This window comes from Equus caballus, chromosome 4 (genome assembly GCF_041296265.1).
Source record: "Equus caballus isolate H_3958 breed thoroughbred chromosome 4, TB-T2T, whole genome shotgun sequence".
NCBI classification, from domain to species: domain Eukaryota; kingdom Metazoa; phylum Chordata; class Mammalia; order Perissodactyla; family Equidae; genus Equus; species Equus caballus.
The window spans coordinates 64079109-64096683 of NC_091687.1; the positions used below are offsets into that span (position 1 = coordinate 64079109).

At 38.5% G+C, this 17575-nt stretch overlaps 1 protein-coding gene across 1 annotated transcript in view; it reads right to left on the reverse strand.

The window, feature by feature from the left end:
• Positions 1–17575, reverse strand: part of CPVL (carboxypeptidase vitellogenic like) — a 136751-nt gene that overhangs the window by 20686 nt on the left and 98490 nt on the right. The window contains exon 12 of the mRNA XM_001500152.5: positions 14684–14866. Within this exon, the coding sequence (XP_001500202.2) occupies positions 14684–14866 (183 nt within the window). The remainder of the gene's footprint in view (positions 1–14683; positions 14867–17575) is intronic.

The following is a 17575-nucleotide window of genomic DNA, read 5'->3' on the forward strand; positions in this document are numbered from 1 at the left end:
CTGTGGTGGTGTCCCCCATACAAAATAGAGGAAGATTGGCAACAGATGTTAGCTCAGGGCAAATCTTCCTCACACCCCGCCCCCCTCCCAAAAATAGAAAGTGGTCTCAGGAAGTAGGTGGAGAATCTTCTTTGGATAAAGCTCCTAACATGACTCTCTATTTCCTGGGTAGGCCCCTTCCCTGCCCTCTCCTCACCCTGAATTCATCCTATTGAGGCCATTTTAAACTTTCCAAAGAACAGCTTTGAAAATGTGCTTAAACACCTTCCATTGTACAAACACCATATGCTGCCACTTCTATGAGCTACCTAGCACAGTCAAATTCAGAGACAGGAAGTGGAATGGTGTTGGCAGGGGCTAGGGAGGAGGGAATGGGGAGTTAATATTTAACGGGTACAGTTTCAGTTTTACAAGATGAACAGAGCTGTGGAGATGGATGGTGGTGACGGTTCACAACATTATGAACGTATTTAATACCACTGAACTGTACACTTAAAAATGGTTAAGACGGTAAATTTCATGTTATTTGTATTTTACTACAGTAAAAATATGGGGAAAAAAACCCTTCAACGGCCCCCCACTGCTTAAACAACAGAACACTCACGCTTTGCCTACCATTGAGGCCCCAGGATCCCTTTCCAGTTTCTCTCCCAGCTTTCATTCTGCAGGCTCCAGACTAGAAACCAGAGTGTGCTCCATGCCTGTGCCCCGCCCTGTATCCTCTTACTCCAAGGCCAGCCCACCATGTTTTCTCTGCTCATTTTAGCCAATTTCAGCATCTGTTCTTTTATTAATATCAGAAGTTCTCAGATAAAGCCAAAACTTTTCTTAACATTGGATGAACCTGGCCTCCCCACCCATATGAAGCTCCAGTACCTTTAAAAAACTCTCATACTCTTGTCTATGGGAGGTGGGCACGCGCATGTGACTTCCAAGCTAGATGTAAAACACATTATTTCTCAGGCCTGCTTTAATTATGGCAGACATGTATGCAGGCTCCCATTTTAACCCCACTAGCATACTGCTGCCAATCCATCTTTCCAGAGGCGGGTACCCTTGTGAAGTAGAAAACCACTGGGCTGCTAGCCAGGAGGCCTGAGGTCTGATCTCAGCTCAGACATGAAATGGGTAGGAGACCACGGGATAGACACGTAACTTCTGGGCTTCAGGTTCCCCACCTGGAAAATGAGACCTAAAGTTTGTTCCAGCCGTAAAACGCTACCTAACTGAGACAACCCGTCCTGCAATTATTAAATAACCTGAATTAATATTGATAATGAAGACACAAAATAAAAATCATAATGACTCGAAGTGCAATCAGGAAAAAAAAGACTTGCTGGAAATGATGCGAAACTCATGATAGCAGAAGTGAAGCCCAGTAAGATTTGATAAGAATGAAAACTGACTGGTGACTCAAACTTTCCTTTCAATATTTACATGGAAAGCAATTAGTCTCAATAAAAGGATTTTCAGTGGGATAAGGATAGAAAAAAAGGGAACGATTTCAAGGCTTTCTTCAGAAAATTTAGCTTCTTGAGGTTTATCCTAGAAAGATTTTCTTACAGAAATTTATCAGTGTTGTTATTATTCTGATTAAAATTTTATATTTCTAAATGTGGAGTCAAAATCCTTGGTGTTGAAATGATGATTCAATGACGGAAGAACGAAATGTCCTGCATTTCAAAAGCAATGCCAACATCAAAACGGATCACGAACAGCAACTCTGACATTCGGAGAAGGGCAGAGAAAGACCCCCAAAGGAGCAGCAGAGTGGCCTTGAGAGTGAGGGCTGTGGTTGTCACCAGCCAAGGAGAAACAGAATTAGACTTGTGACGTGCACTAAACACTGTTAAGTCTATATATGTAAATATACACATACACACACTTACTGAAGGCCACTGTGCTATTCTGTATTGCTTGCTAACTGAGCCCCTCTGGGGATTAATGAAAACTAGATATTTCAGATCTTTCTTAGAGGATATCTTAGAGATAACTCAGGCTAAACCTTGCACTTTACAGACAAACAAACTGAGGCTCAGAAAAGGCCACCGCCCAGATGCTATAATGAGGCGGCACTGTTGTCTAGAATGGTGTAGATACCAGCCAAAGGCTTGCTACTTCCAGCCAGGACCAACAAGGGGCAACCCACAGCACTCGTTCTGCATCTATTCTCTGAAGGCTGACAGGCGCTGCCTTTGGTTTCCCGGGGCCTCGCTTGACGGGAATACACGAAGACAATTGCTCCTTCTCTCCGTACCCTGTTGCTCTCCTGGGAGAGCTGTCACTCCTTCAAGTGGCTATTTTAGGGAATCACCCAGAGACAAATCTACTTTGGTTTCAAGTTTTAAATTAAGAGCTGTGGAGTTTGGCAGACACATACGCTCGCTTCTGTTTTGTGTGTCTAACGCGGAAAAGTGAGTCCATGGCTAAGGTCCGTTTTTTTCATTATCAGACGCTTGACATTTGGACAGTGTTCTCAATCCAAGCCTCTCAGAGAATGCCTTTGTCAACACTGGAGCTCTCTTCCCTCCTTCATGCCCCTCCTCACCTCCACACGCCACCCCCAATCCTACGCCAAGGCGGGAGAGGGCAGGAGCTCCGCCAACACTATAAAATCACCTACAGAAAATGCAGATCCCTTGCTGCGTGGTAAAATACTCCCTATCACAAACATATGTGGGCCTTGCTTCTTTTGTTACCCGATCTTTGGCAGCCAGAGGAGTGCCATTTCATCTCTCAATGTGTTTTGCATTCACAAGAAGAGTCGGCGGGCCGAGGGTGCTATTCGCCACGAGTTTCTGAGTGGCAGCCAATCCCTGTTCCCACCTCTGCGGCACAGGCTGCCCTGCAGCGGCAGTCTGGCCTCCCAAGCTGGCCGCTCTCTGCACAGAGCCGAGCAGACATGCCAGGGCCCCGCACATCTCACGAGGCCAGGCCAGGGGACATAAAATAGCAGGTGGTGGAGTCAGCCGTCAAAGGATCTGGAGGACATGCTGAGTGTGCCTGGTGGGATTCTCATCCCAAAGCAGGCCAGCAGACAGGGGACAAGCGACGTGCCCATTGCTCCCTGGCAGCAAAACGTTCATGTTTGTCCTTAATGATGTGAATATGAATATTTCAACTTTCCCCTAAGGGTTGATTTTCAATCAAACATTTTCCCTGATCTTGACTTTTACTATTATAAATTTTCCTTTTGTGATGTATAGTCTTTTAAGTGATCCAGGGCAATAACAATAACAATAATAGTAGCAAACGTTTCCTATGAGTCAGGGACTGCTCTCGGCTCATTAGTTTACTCAGTCCCCTCAACAATACTCTGAGGACACCACAGACTGTTGTTCTTAAACAAGTGAAATTTATTTCTTGCAGTTCTGGAGCTGAGAAGCCCAAGTTGCTGGCTGATTCGTTTTCTGCTGAGAGCTCTCTTTCTGGCTGGCAGATGGCTGCCTCCTTGCTGTGTCCTCACATGGCAGAGGAAGAGAGAGCAAGCTCTCTGGTGTGTCTTCTCCTAAAGACACTAACCCCATGGAATCAGGGCCCTGTCCTTATGAGCTTATTTAACCTGAATTACCTCCTTATAGGGCCTGTCTCCAAATACAGTTACATTGTAGGTTAGGGGTTCAACATACGAATTTGGGGAGACACAATCCAGTCCACAGCAAGTAGGTATTGTCACCATCTCTATTTTTTAGGAGATAAAATTGGGGCATAGAGTGGTAAGAAACTGGCTTAAGGTCATACAGCTATTAAGTAGAAGATTCAGAATGCAAATCATTGTCTTCCTGACTCAAATATTCACGCCTCTAACCACTACATCACACCGTTTATACATGTTATAGGTATATATGCATATATAAAAACACACACATACGAACACACGTGTACATAACCAAATATCGTACACAGTTCCATTCAATAACAATTACCATTCCTAAACTAGTAAGCGGTTGAAGTAAAAAATTATCCCCAATACAAAGGTGTTGACAACAAAGCAAATTTTTCCTTGTGGAAGAAAAGATTCTACTTAAGGATTTGTCTGTTGAGGGTCATGATACCGAAGAGGACAGCATGAATATATTCACAATTTGAACTAGAAGGAATTCCAAACTGGAACAAGAAGTCAGGACTTCTAGTTCAGAGCTCTATCTACTGGCTGAGGTTTAATGAGGTTCCACAGGACAGAATATGTGTACATATATGATTTATATGGGATGTGATTAGCTTTCTGGATCCAAACTCTATCCTGACCTACAAGGTCCCACCTGATGTGGCCACAGCCAATCCTCCAGGTTTATCTCCCCTCTTTCTTTATTCCTCACCACCCCCAGACTCACTGGTCCTCCTTGCTCTCCTCAGAGACATCCAGCTTGTTTATGTCCCTTGGCACATGTAGACATTCTCTGCACAGAAGCTCTGACCCACACCTGCACATGGTGGCCACTTCATGTCCTACTGTCTCACCTCTTCAGACAGGATTGCTGGATCCACCATCCAAAGCAGTCCCCGTACCATCCACCACTGACACTCTTTCACATCATCCAGTTTTATTTTCTGACATTATCTTATTTAATAACATGTATATTTAATTATTTTCTGCCTTATCTCTCCCCTCCTTTGAGTAAATCTCCTTGACAGAAGGGACTTTATCACAGTCAGCCTGCTAGCAGCCAGACCATCTGGTCAGTGACTGGGAAGACAGCAGTGAGAAATAAAAGAATATGGGCATTTTATTATTAAACTAATATTTCTTCAATTTTAGCCACAGGCAAAGTATCACTGTGCTGTAATATATTGCTGGAGATAAGTTTAGAACCTCATGAATATTGATAAGCATCTCTTTTATACTGCACCTAAGGAATGCCTAACGAATATCTTTCCAACACATGAAAAAATTAAATAAAATTTTTTTCCTGAGTGTTTCTCTTCTATTTAGCTAACATTCCTCACCTTATGGCAATTAAATATCAGAGGCAATATGACAGACACAGGCAAACAGGCCATGGGAACAAACTGAATAATGCTGAATCCCAATCCCATCATTGGATGATACTGGACTAATTGTTCACCTTCTCAGAGTCTGTTTCCTCATGCGTAAAACGCAAACGTTATCATATAATTTGCAGGAGAGTCCTGATAATATCCACAAAGTACCAATCACAACGTCTGGTGCATATTTAGTGCTCAAGAAAAGAAAGCTCTCTCTATCATTACTGAATATAAATATAGGTAGATGAGCCTATCCCTTAGAACTCCTGTCTTTTATTGGCATATTTTCTGTTCCTTTTTCTCTTTTGTTGTTTTGCACACAAAAAAATCATAGTATATCTTTTGATTGATTTATTTAAAATAGTAGATGTAGATCAGAACTAATGAAACACATGATATTCATTGGAAATTAGCCTATAATTAATAATAATAAAAACAAAAGAAAATAACCTTAAATGGCCAACCAGAGGGGAACTATTAAGAAAATTAATTATATTGATTCAGTGAATATTACTTAAAGATAAGTTAAGAAGCTATACTGTAACTGAAAATATGTATGATATAATGTTAAAAGAACAGAGCAGCAGGTACCACATCCTGTCTTGGCAAGAAACCTGTTGCTCTCAATCCTTTTACTAAGAAAACTAGAAAAGCTGAATAAAACATAGAATACATCCATGTGAAGCCCTGAAGATCTACCAAGGCAGCCAGGACATGAGAGTGTATTCATTTCCTATCACTACGGTAAAAAGTTACCATAAATTTAGCATCTTATAACAACATAGATTTCTTCTCTTATAATTCTGGAGGTCATTAGTCTGAAATGGTCTTACTGGACCAAAACCAAGATGTTGGCAGGGCTCTGTTCCTTCTGGAGGCTCGAGGGATGAATCTGTTTCCTTGCCTTTTCCAGCTTCTAGAGGCTGCGTGCATTCCTTCGCTCATGGTCCCTTTCTCTATCTTTCAGAGCCAGCAGCATAGCATCTTCAAATCTCTCTCTGACTCTGACTTATCTGTCTGCCTCGTCCACTTATAAGGACCTTTGTGGTTACATTGGGCCCACCTAGATAATCCAGGATAATTTCCCCATGCATTGGTCAGATGATCAGCAACCTTATTTCCACATGTAGTCTTAATTCCTTCCTCCCATATGATATAACATATCCACGGGTCCCAGAAATTAGGAAAAGCGCCTCTTTGGGGGCCCATTATTCTGCCTACCACACGAGGCCAGGCTTGCAAACTGAAGGGAAGGGCAACAAGCTGAGTGTGACATTCTGTGGTCCTGTCCTGATCAAAGCAGTAGTTGATTCAGGGGCCAGGAGGCTACCAAACCAATAAAATACCATAGCGTGGTAGTTAAAAGGCTGGAAACCTGAATGGAGCTTTATGGAGACAAAAATTGGTGTTCATGGCCTGCCAAAGAGTAGAGGCCTTGGTTAACACCACAAATGTCAGTTTAGGACCCTGGAAATAGACCAGCTAAAATACAGATTTAAACACATTCAATTCTAGACTTGATCTAGGTGCTTGACCCTGATTCCAATGTCTTGACAGAAGCAAAGTAAAATCTCTTGGAAGGAAAATACCATCAGCCAAAAAGTCAAACTATCTCTAATTTTACCTGCATAATGTCTGACATTCAATTGGAAACTTCTAGGCGTACCAGTGATAAGGATCAAATTACCACACAAAAAAAGATAATAGAATCAGACTAATGGATGATGCAAATATAAGAGTTATCAGGAATAAGCATCAAAATAAATATTATTAATATCTTTGAGAAAATAGATAAGATGGAGAACAGAAAATAACCTGACAATGGAGATCTATAAAAAAGAACAAAATTGAAATTCTAGAACTATAAAAGTATATAATTACTGCAATTTAAAAGAATGAATAAATAGGGGCCAGCCCAGTGGCATAGTGAAGTTCATGCACTTTGCTTCCACGGCACAGGGTTCGCAGGATCGGATCCTGGGTGTGGACCTATGCACTGCTCATCAAGCCACGCTGTGGCGGCATCCCACATATGAAATAGAGAAAGATTAGCACAAATGTTAGCTCAAGGCTAAACTTCCTCAAACAAAAAGAGGAATATTGGCTACAGGGCCAATGTTCCTCAGCAAAAGAAAAAAAAAAGAATAAATGGGTTAAACAACATAATTGGAATGGCAGTAAAGAAGAATAGAGAACTAGATGAAAAGTGAATAGAAGATATCTAAACTGAAGAATGGAGAGAAAAAGGATGGAAATAAAGCTATAAGGGATGAAATGAAAAGGGCTAACATTTATATAATTAGATCCTTAGAAGGTGAGGGGAGAGAGAATGGAGCACAAACAGTGTTTGAAGAGATAATGATTGAGGATTTTCCAAACTATCAAGTCATAGTTTCAAAAAGCTCAAGAAACCCAAGGAGAATCACTATATATATTTTAAAAGTCACAGCTAAGTACAACATAGTAAAAATATTTTAAAACCAAAAACAGAGAAAATCTTAAAAGTAGTCAGGTAGGGGGAAAAAAGATCACTTTCAAAGGAGCAGCAGTAAAAACTGACAGCTCACTTATGATCAGAAAAGATGCGAGTCAGAGGACAACAGAATAACATCTTTTATGTGTTGAAAGCAAATGACTGCCAAGATCCAATTCAGTTCCATGGAAAACGTCCTTCTCACCTACAGGCTACAAAAGACATTTTCAGACAAACACAAACAGAGAAATTGTGGCCAAAACAATTGTACTAAAATAAAACATTACAGAGATTTCTTTACACAACGAAAAATCATCCCAGTCAGAAGTATAGAAATGCAGGAAAAGCTGAGGAGCAACCGAAATGGTAAATGTCTGGGTAAGTCATAGCAACTGTTGGCTGTGTAAAATGATACAAATAATGTCTGTGGTGTTCAAATTATATATAGAATTATTATTATTATTTTAATGATAACACAAAAAGCAGGAGAGTTGGTAAGAAAGACAAAGTGATCTAATGTTCTTGCATTTGTCTGGAAAGTGGTAAAAGCTTAATTTATATTAGGATCAAATATGTCTGGAATTTATATTATACTCTCAAGTATAATCACTAAACAAGATTTTAAAATGTATACCTACTAAGCCTTGAGAGGAGAACAAACAAAATGACATAAAACACTCGAGTAATACAAAAGGATACAATGAAGAAGAACAAAGGGGAATACAGAACAAGTAGGCGAAACAGAAAACAAATGGTAAAACAGTAGATTTAAACACAAATATATCACTAATTACATTAAATGGAAAGGGACTACTCCATTTAAACATGTTGTCAGTCTATAAAAAAACAAACCCAAATAAGTATTGCTTAAAAGAGAAACATCTTAATTATAAAGATACAGAAAGATTGAAAGCAAAGAGTGAAAAAGATCCCATGCAAGCAGAGGTCAAAAGGAAGTTGACTTAGTTATCCTACTATAAACAAATTAGACTTTAAGGCAAGAAGAATGACTAGACACAAAAAAGTAGATTTCATAAGAATTAAAGATTTAATATGCCAGGAAGGTATAACAATTCTGTAGTTGCGTGCATTTAATAACACAAAATAAATAAAGTAAAAGTAGACATAAAAGGAGAATAGAAAAATCATCAATAATAGCGGGGGATTTTAATGGACCTCTCTGGTTAACAGACGGAACAAGCAGAGAAAAAAAAAAAAGGATATGAAGATACGAACAATAAAATTGTTAAATTCTCCTAATTGACATACGAAGTATTGCAACCAACACCTGCAGAATACACATTCTTGATAAATATACAAGGAACACTTGCCAAAATGAACCACTTTGGGGACCAGAAGGCAAGTTTCAACAAATTTCAAAGAATCAAAATCATACAATATGTTTTCTGATCACAAAGAAATAACAGAGTATTGCTAGAAAGAAATGCAAGGATACAAGACCCAAAATGTTTGCAAATTATGCAGTCAACACATTTTTAAATAACCCCCATGGTCAAAGGTGGGGGGAATGGAAATAAATTATTTTTAATTAAATGATAATAAACTACACAAATTTTAGGGTGCAGTTAAAGCCATGCTTAACATGCTAAAGCTAGCGACCTCCATCTGTGGCCTTGAATATTTTATTGTCACATGTGGTATACACAACTTTTAATTCTGTAGATGACTTTTGGCTTGGACATAAAAGCCAAGCCACTCATTTATATTATGTTTTTAATCCAAAGAAATGTGCACTTTTTATGCCTCAGAAAATATAACTTGTATAGGTTGCACTTGCCTATCATGGTTTGGATGGACTTTTTTGCATGTTTTCCATTCTTTTCTAATGGATACTGTCCTATGAGGCTTCTAAGCCATTCATGGGTATCTCAAATGTCTTCTTTGCTCGTATACATCCATCCTTAGGTGTTTCTAATGTTTATTTTTCCCTGTATGCTTGTATATATAGCTATGCACTATGGAAATTAGAAGGAATGAATGATATGTATATTACTATTGAAAATAAAGTCTCTTTCACTTAAAAAAACTATAGCAAATTTTAAGATGCAATTAGGGTCATACTTAAATTAAACAATGTGATGAATATATTAGAAATGAAGAAAGGCTGAAAACTCATGTTCTAGGTATCTGTATTAGAGTTAAAAAAAAGAATAGTAGGGGCTGGCCCCGTGGCCGAGTGGTTAAGTCTGTGCGCTCCGCTGCAGGTGGCCCAGTGTTTCGTTGGTTCGAATCCTGGGCACGGACATGGCACTGCTCATCAAACCACGCTGAGGCAGCGTCCCACATGCTACAACTAGAAGGACCCACAACGAAGAATATACAACTATGTACTGGGGGGCTTTGGGGAGAAAAAGGAAAAAATAAAATCTTAAAAAAAAAAAAAAGAATAGTAAATCACACAAAGGAAAATAACAATAAGAACATAATAAGGGTAAAAGTACAAGATAATAAAACAGAAAGCAAAAATACAATAAATAAAATCAACAAAGATAAAAATTGGTTCTCTAAAAAGAATAATAGCCTTTTAAACCCCAGGCAAGAGAGGCACAAAGTATTAATATCACCACTAATTTTAAGAGACATTGAATGATAGTAAGATGATATTATAAAAGCATCTTTATGCCAATGAATCTGAAAATTTAGATGAAAAGGATAAATTCCTGAAACAAAAATACGACCTATAAAAACTGACACAAGAGGAAATAGAAAATGTGATTAATCCCATATCCATTATAGAATTTGAATCTATAATCAAAAACCTCCCTCAAAGAAACCTCTAGGCCCAGACAGCATCACCAACGAATCTCCTGACACATGAAGATACTATTTCAGACACTGGAAAGAGAGGAGGCACTTCTCAACTCATTTTGTGAGGCATGTATAACCCTGATACCCAAACTTGAAAAGGACATTGCAAGAAAGGAAAATTGCAGGCCAATTTTTCTCAACAGCATACACAAAAATATTGTAAACAAAATCTTGGCAAACCAATCCTAGCGACAAGCAGCCCTTCTGATACAGGATGAGGCAAAGATGTTCACTACCATGACCTCTCTTCAATATCATAAAAGTCTTAGAGACATGAGACAGGGAAAAGAAATAAAAAGCATATTGAAGAGAAAGAAATAGAACTGTTGTTACTCATAGAGGACTGTTATTATATATGTATAAAATTCAAAAGAATTTCCTTAGAATTAATTAATGAACTTAGCAAGATTCAATATAAAAAACAATTGTATATCTACATACCAGCAAATAAACAATTATAAAATGGAATTTCTAAAAATTATACAATTTGTAATAGCATAAAAGCTTCACCAAGTACCTAGGATTATGTATCAAAAGATATACCTCTATATAGAAAACCATAAAATATAATTGAGAAAAATTAAAGAAGACCTAATTAAATGGAGGGATATAACACGCACATGGCTTGGAATATTCAATATTGTAAAGGTATCAGTACTCCTGGAATTGATATAAAGTTTTAATGCAATCCCAAACACAATCTCAGTGAGAATTTTTGTACAGCTGACAAACTGAGACTAAAATTTATATGGAAATGCAAAAAGACAAGAAAAAGAAAAACCATGATAACCTTGAAGAAAAAGAATAACACAGTTGGAAATTTTACACCATCAAGGATCAAGAGTAATTATGAAGCTATAGCAATAAGATACTATGGTATTGTCTCATGGACAGACAAATAGACCAATGGAATAGACTAGTGAGAATAGACACAAGACTGTACATACACAGTCACCTGATTGATGACAAAGGTGACACTGTAGAACAGTGGGAAAATAATGTTTTTTTTCAAAATGGTGCTAGACTGTTTGGATATTTCTGTGGAATAAAAAGAATCTTTACACTATACACCATACATAAAATCAATTAGGCCTGGACTGTTGATCCAAAAGTGAAAGGTAAAACAATAAAGCTTTTGGATGATAACAAGGAGAACATATTCATAACCTTGGGGCATTCTTAAATATGACATTAAAAGCATTAACCATAGAGGAAAAGATTGATATACTGGACTACATTAAAATTAAGAATGTATGTTCATCAAAAGACACCATTAAGAAAGTGAAAAGTAAGCCACAGAGTGAGAGAAGATATTTGCAATACAAGAACTCATATCCACACTATCTAAAGAACTGATACAAATCAGGAAAAGACAGTCAACCCAGCGAAAAATGGGCAAGAGATCTGAAAAGGCACTTCACAGGAGAACAGCCAAATGGCCCATAAATATATGAAAAGATGCTCCCCTTAATTAGTCATCACGGAAATGCAAATTAAAATCATAGTAAAATGCACTACTCATTTACCAGCATATTTAAAACAAGGAAGACTGACAATCCAAATGTTAGGGAAAATGTGAAATAATTGGAACACTTGTATATTGCTAGCGGGTGTGTGAATTGCACCCTGTGATTCAGCAATTCCATTCTCTTGTATATGCAACACAAAAGTGTACATAAATGTGTAAAATAATGTTCATAGCAGCATTATCCCTAATAGCTAAAAACCAGAAACAATCCAGTGAAATGCATAACACCATCTATTATCTATAGAAAAAAGTAGAATAGACAAACTATGGTGCATATATAAATGTATTACATTATTTTATATTTTATGTATTACATATTCTAATAATATTTTATATACTTGAACATATAAATTAGAACACTATACACCAAGGAAAATGAACTAACAATACTACATGCAAGAGAATAAATAAATCTCATGAACGTAAAGTTGAACAAAAATGTCACATGGAAAAGAGTACATGTTGAATATGTCTGTTAATAAAAATTGCAAAAACTAGCAAAAATAATCTATGATGTTAGACGTTAGGACAGTGGTTACCTTGGAGAGGAAAAAGAATAGTGACTATGAGGGTATTGGTTCTGTTCTACTTTATCTAGGTGGCAGTTACATGGGATGTTCACTTTGTGAAAATTCATTTACCTGTACATTTGTGATTTGTGGATTTTTCTATACTATGTTACACATCAATAAATAAGCTTGTTTTTAAAGAGGAACAAAGCAGAATCGATCTTATATTACACTGTTAAAATTATGTAAAAACTTGTACCAGTGTACATAGGAATCAATTAAAATGCAATTTCAGATGCTGAAATAACTGGTTTTTCCCTTTCTTTTAAAAAAATATTTTGGGGCTGGCCCCGTGGCTGAGCGGTTAAGTTCGCGCGCTCTGCTGCAGGCGGCCCAGTGTTTCGTTGGTTCAAATCCTGGGCGCGGACATGGCACTGCTCGTCAGACCACGCTGAGGCAGCGTCCCACATACCACAACTAGAAGAACCCACAACGAAGAATACACAACTATGTACCGGGGGGCTTTGGGGAGAAAAAGGAAAAAATAAAATCTTTAAAAAAAAAAAAAATTTTTGAATTGCTATAATAACTTGTGTAATTTAAAAACAGACAAATAAACACCAAAAATTAAGTCCAGATTATTTTCTGCAATTGGAGAGCTTCCACTTGTCCAGGAATTTCAATATTTTGGAATAAGTATTCAGAGTTAACTATTTATTATGGCTCCCAATTCAATACCAAATTCAAGATGGCTTGTGCTCCAGTTTACAGAAGCAGATAGGGGCTGACAGCAATTTCCATTTCTCTCCAGACCTTTCTGCATGTAAACTGACATTCTTTTTTCTGTCCTTCCCTGGTCCCATTTTCAGATCTCATATATATACTGCCAGAACGGTGCTTGCTCTGAGTCATTTAGTTTGCCATTTCACCAGTATTTAATTCTTTGGTACAATTTATCTCAATTTAGAAACTATAATGTAACCTTCCCAAGGCAGAGTTTCCCCTCACTTGAGCCCAGAAATATGTCTCTCAACTGTTTCCTTTGTCCCAGGTAGTTAACATTTTGTGCAATATTTAAATTTCTTACATGTTATTGTCAGCGACAATTCTAATTTTAACCATTCTAATGGTTAGAATGACTGAAGTGGGAGAGGCTAAGGTACATTTTACATTAGAATACCCATAATTTCTACCTGATCCATCATTTCTTCTAACATAAATGAGGAATGTATATCATAACCCTTTATGAAATTCTTTCTGAACTCTCATTTACTATCCCAAAGCAAAGGACTTTTAAGGTAGTATGTCTCTGATAAATTTCTATTCAGAGCATTGGTTCGACTCACAGAAAAATCGAGCATTAGAAAGCTGCAATTCCAAAAACTCAGAGGTACAGAATTGAGGTCCCAAAGTGCTCTCAAACAAAAAATTGCAGGAAAAAAAAAATCAAGTTGGGAAGATTTAAATTTCTTCTCTTGACTAACTAAGCAAGAGCTTACTGAGGATCTATGGTAATTTCTCCAAAAACTTTCTGGAGGTAAAGAGAGTAATCATCATGTAATCATCGAAGAAGCCCTGCTCATCCTTGAGGAACCAAGGCCTGCAAACTGGAGGTGCAGTGGACAGGCCTGGCCAAGAGTCATGTCTGACCCCTAAAGTGGAGGTCACACTAGGGGTATCACTCGGGCATCAGATGAGAGATTTTGTCCTGGGGCTCCATTTGTAACATACAAATGTGATCATTGATTTGCCAGAGGAGATTACATTGAACCTTCCTGATGTAATTTGTTCAAGCTACCTTTTGTTCCCAAATAGATGAATTCTCTCATTAATGATTTGCCTTTTGGGGCTGAGTATTGTCTTTTTAATTGTCACTTTATCTCTTGAACAATACCTAAACTTTTGTCTTGTTTTCTATTAAATCCTATGTATTTTGTGTGTGTGTGAGAGGAAGCTTGGCCCTGAGCTAACATCTGTTACCGATCTTCCTCTTTGTGCTTGAGGAACATTGTCACTGAGCTAACATCTGTGCCAATCTTCTTCTACTTTATGTGGGATGCTGCCACAGTGTGGCTTGATGAGTGGTGCTAGGACTGCGCCTGGGAATCCAAACCAGTGAATCCCGCCGAAGCAGAGCACACAAACTTAACCACTATGCCACCGGGCCAGCCCGAAATCCAATGTATTTTAATATGAACTCAGATCACTCTTCTCTGTAGAAAATAGGGTGCAGAAGACGCATTTTGGCTGTTGTGCGGCTCTGCTTAAGGCCACCCATGCCTTATCGGTGTTCAGGCTTTAGTTGCAATCCCACACTATCCCATTCCCACATATGTGTGCCCCAAAGGGTTTTCATACCTGACAAAAGTCATCCACTTGCCGGACATAACCAGCCACTTCACCATCAGATTCAAAGATCTTCCAAACTTTTCTTTCTGCCTTCTTGTATTCCTGGGATCCTTTCCAGTTCATGGCCATCAAGGAGCGCTCTGTCAGGGGAGCTGCCACGATGATGTCCAGCTGGCCGTTGTAGATCAGCACCTGAAATGAAATCAGGCAAATGCAGGAGTCAGCAGGTGAAGCCAGTGAGTCTATCGATGTACAGAGAGAGAGACAGAGGGAGAAAAAGGATATGTGAACTTCTCTGATACCGTGCTCAGGGGGGCCAGCTCAGCAGATCAGTAGGGTCATTTTCTTCCAGTTGGCCACACACACCAACAATCTGAAATCAATGCTAGCCTTGTCTCAACCATTGCATTCTTCCAAAAGTTTGATTCTTCATAGGAATCTGCATAAAAGCCTCTCTTGGTTGCAACCATCTGTGCTGTATGACTCGGTGACATAGGTTTCACTTGGATGTACGGCTAAGTTAAAGAGGAGGACTGCAGTTATATTTTAGCGGAACTAAGGAAAACTACACCCTACATTTTCATGAAGCCTGCATTTCACTAACTTTGCTTTCAGACATTGTAGCAGCTGGCAAGCTGGGGTTGTAATCCACATTGTTCCCCTTCCCACGTTGATTTCGCTGTGGCAACTATAACTTTTTGAGGCTCACAAATAAATGCAGGTGCCTCAGATTTGTTACTCGTTGGACGCAACTATGTCTGCCATGCCATTTCCAAGACCTCCATTTCTTTCCTTTTGTTGTGAGGCAGTTTGGCCCTGAGCTAATATCTGTTGCCAGCCTTCCTCCTTCTGCTTGAGGAAGACTGTCGCTGAGCTAACATCTGTACCAATCTTCCTCTATTTTACGTGGGGCAATCTTCTTCTGTTTTATGTGGGACATCTGTCACGGCATGGCTTGACAAGCAGCGCTAGGTCTGCCTCTGGGAACTGAACCAGCAAACCCTGGGCCACCGAAGTGGAGTGCAGGAATGTAACCACTACGCCACCGGGCTGGCCCTCCTTTTCTTAAATGTGATAGGCACTTGTCAGCAGTAAGGAATGTCCTTTCTTCCTAACATAAAATTGAGGGATTTTTGGCCAAGTTGATGGATATTATAGGAGAAACAACTCTGAGGCAACTCTCATCTTTTCTCACAAAACCATTTTCAATTTGCTTGAAAAAGAATTCAGATAATACCCAATGCTCATGAAGTTGTGAAACCATAGGAGAGAGTGTAAAATGGCACCACTCTTCAGGAAAGCAATGGTCAATTTTTAACACAGACTTTAAAATGTTGAGACTCTTTGTCCCATTAACCCCAACTTCTGGAATGAATTCTATGACAAGAAGCCCAAAGAAACACAAAAATTATATAATTTTTATATATATATAAATTATATATATAATATAATATTCATTGAGTCTTATAATGAAAAATTTGAGCAGTTTAAAAGTTCCATAATTAGTGAGTGGTTAAATAAACCGTGGTACAGAAATTCTGAGATATCGCAAAACCATTTAAAATGTTTGAACCATGAAGCAACGTGGAAAATGCTTATCACTTAATGTTAGGTATGAAAGCTGAACATCAAATATATACTACAATTATGAATGCAAAAAATAGGTACACATTCACATATATGGAAGGGAACTTTAAAAAAATGAATACAGTTGACTAATTTAGGTGATGGAAATCTGAGTAATTTTCCCCTTTGTTTTCTACTCTTCTTAGGCTATTTTTTGCGACTAACACAATATTAATTCTCAAAAGGACTGTCACTCTACTCCCAACTAAGAAGTTTTCCGCAATTCCAGGCTACCTTTGATCTATTTGGAAACTCTGGTTTGGCTCAAGTGAAGACCTTTGGTTGAATCCTCAAATTGGATATAAAATGTTTCACTGCATATGTTTCCATCTCTGCCTTCCTCGTATAGGCTTCTTAAAAGGCTTACACATAATTAAAAAGCCCAGGACTTTTACACACTCCAAATCCTCAAGCAGCCGTGGGCCAGGATTCAGCCTGAGATGAAAGAGCCCTGGGCCTCTGGGGCAGGAACACGGGGTCTTTCATGTTACTCACTCACCATCACCACCACCACTGTCCTAAGCAGAAACTCAAAGGGAGAAATACTGATCGATTTAAAGCCTCTTTAAAAAACTCAACTATAGCAATAAAAATTTGCATTGTTTATACAAAGAAATTGCCTCAAAGACCTTGAGTTCTTATGGCCCGTGCAAAACTCCTACACTGTTTTGCCAACAGTATGGAAACAATTACACATGATCTGTACCAGCAAACAAGGCTTAAATACTTCACCATTCTAGCAAGGCCTGATTATAGCTGATTAATGAAGATAATCGTCTATAAAGTAATTCCTCTTCTAGAGTTCAATGAAAAGACACTGATTAAGTAGCGAATACACAAGTACATCTGGTCATTTTTCCTCTTTGTGGCTGCTAAATGAAGCTTGCATCTTTCTGAGTCTCTTGCTACTTTATTATCAGTATATTTTGAAATAGATTTGAATTTTTCATCTTTAAGAGGTGATAGCAAAATCCACAGGTGACAGCAAAAACAGACTCATATGTACAGCATTAGAGTGCACATTTGTTGAACTTAATTGAAATGCAGCCCATCCCTGAGCTGTTTCCCTTGTTATTTAAGACTCCTCATAAACTCACTAACTCTCTGGAATAAGGCAGTGCAGGGCTGAACTGCAGACTTTCGTGCATGTGATGAGCAGAAGGCCTACTTTCGGGAGCAAATAGAAATCCTCCCTTTGCAAAGAAAACATTTTTAACTTCTAAAGGGGCACATAAGTCAAAGGCAACAAAAAAAGAAATCAGATTAATGATCAAG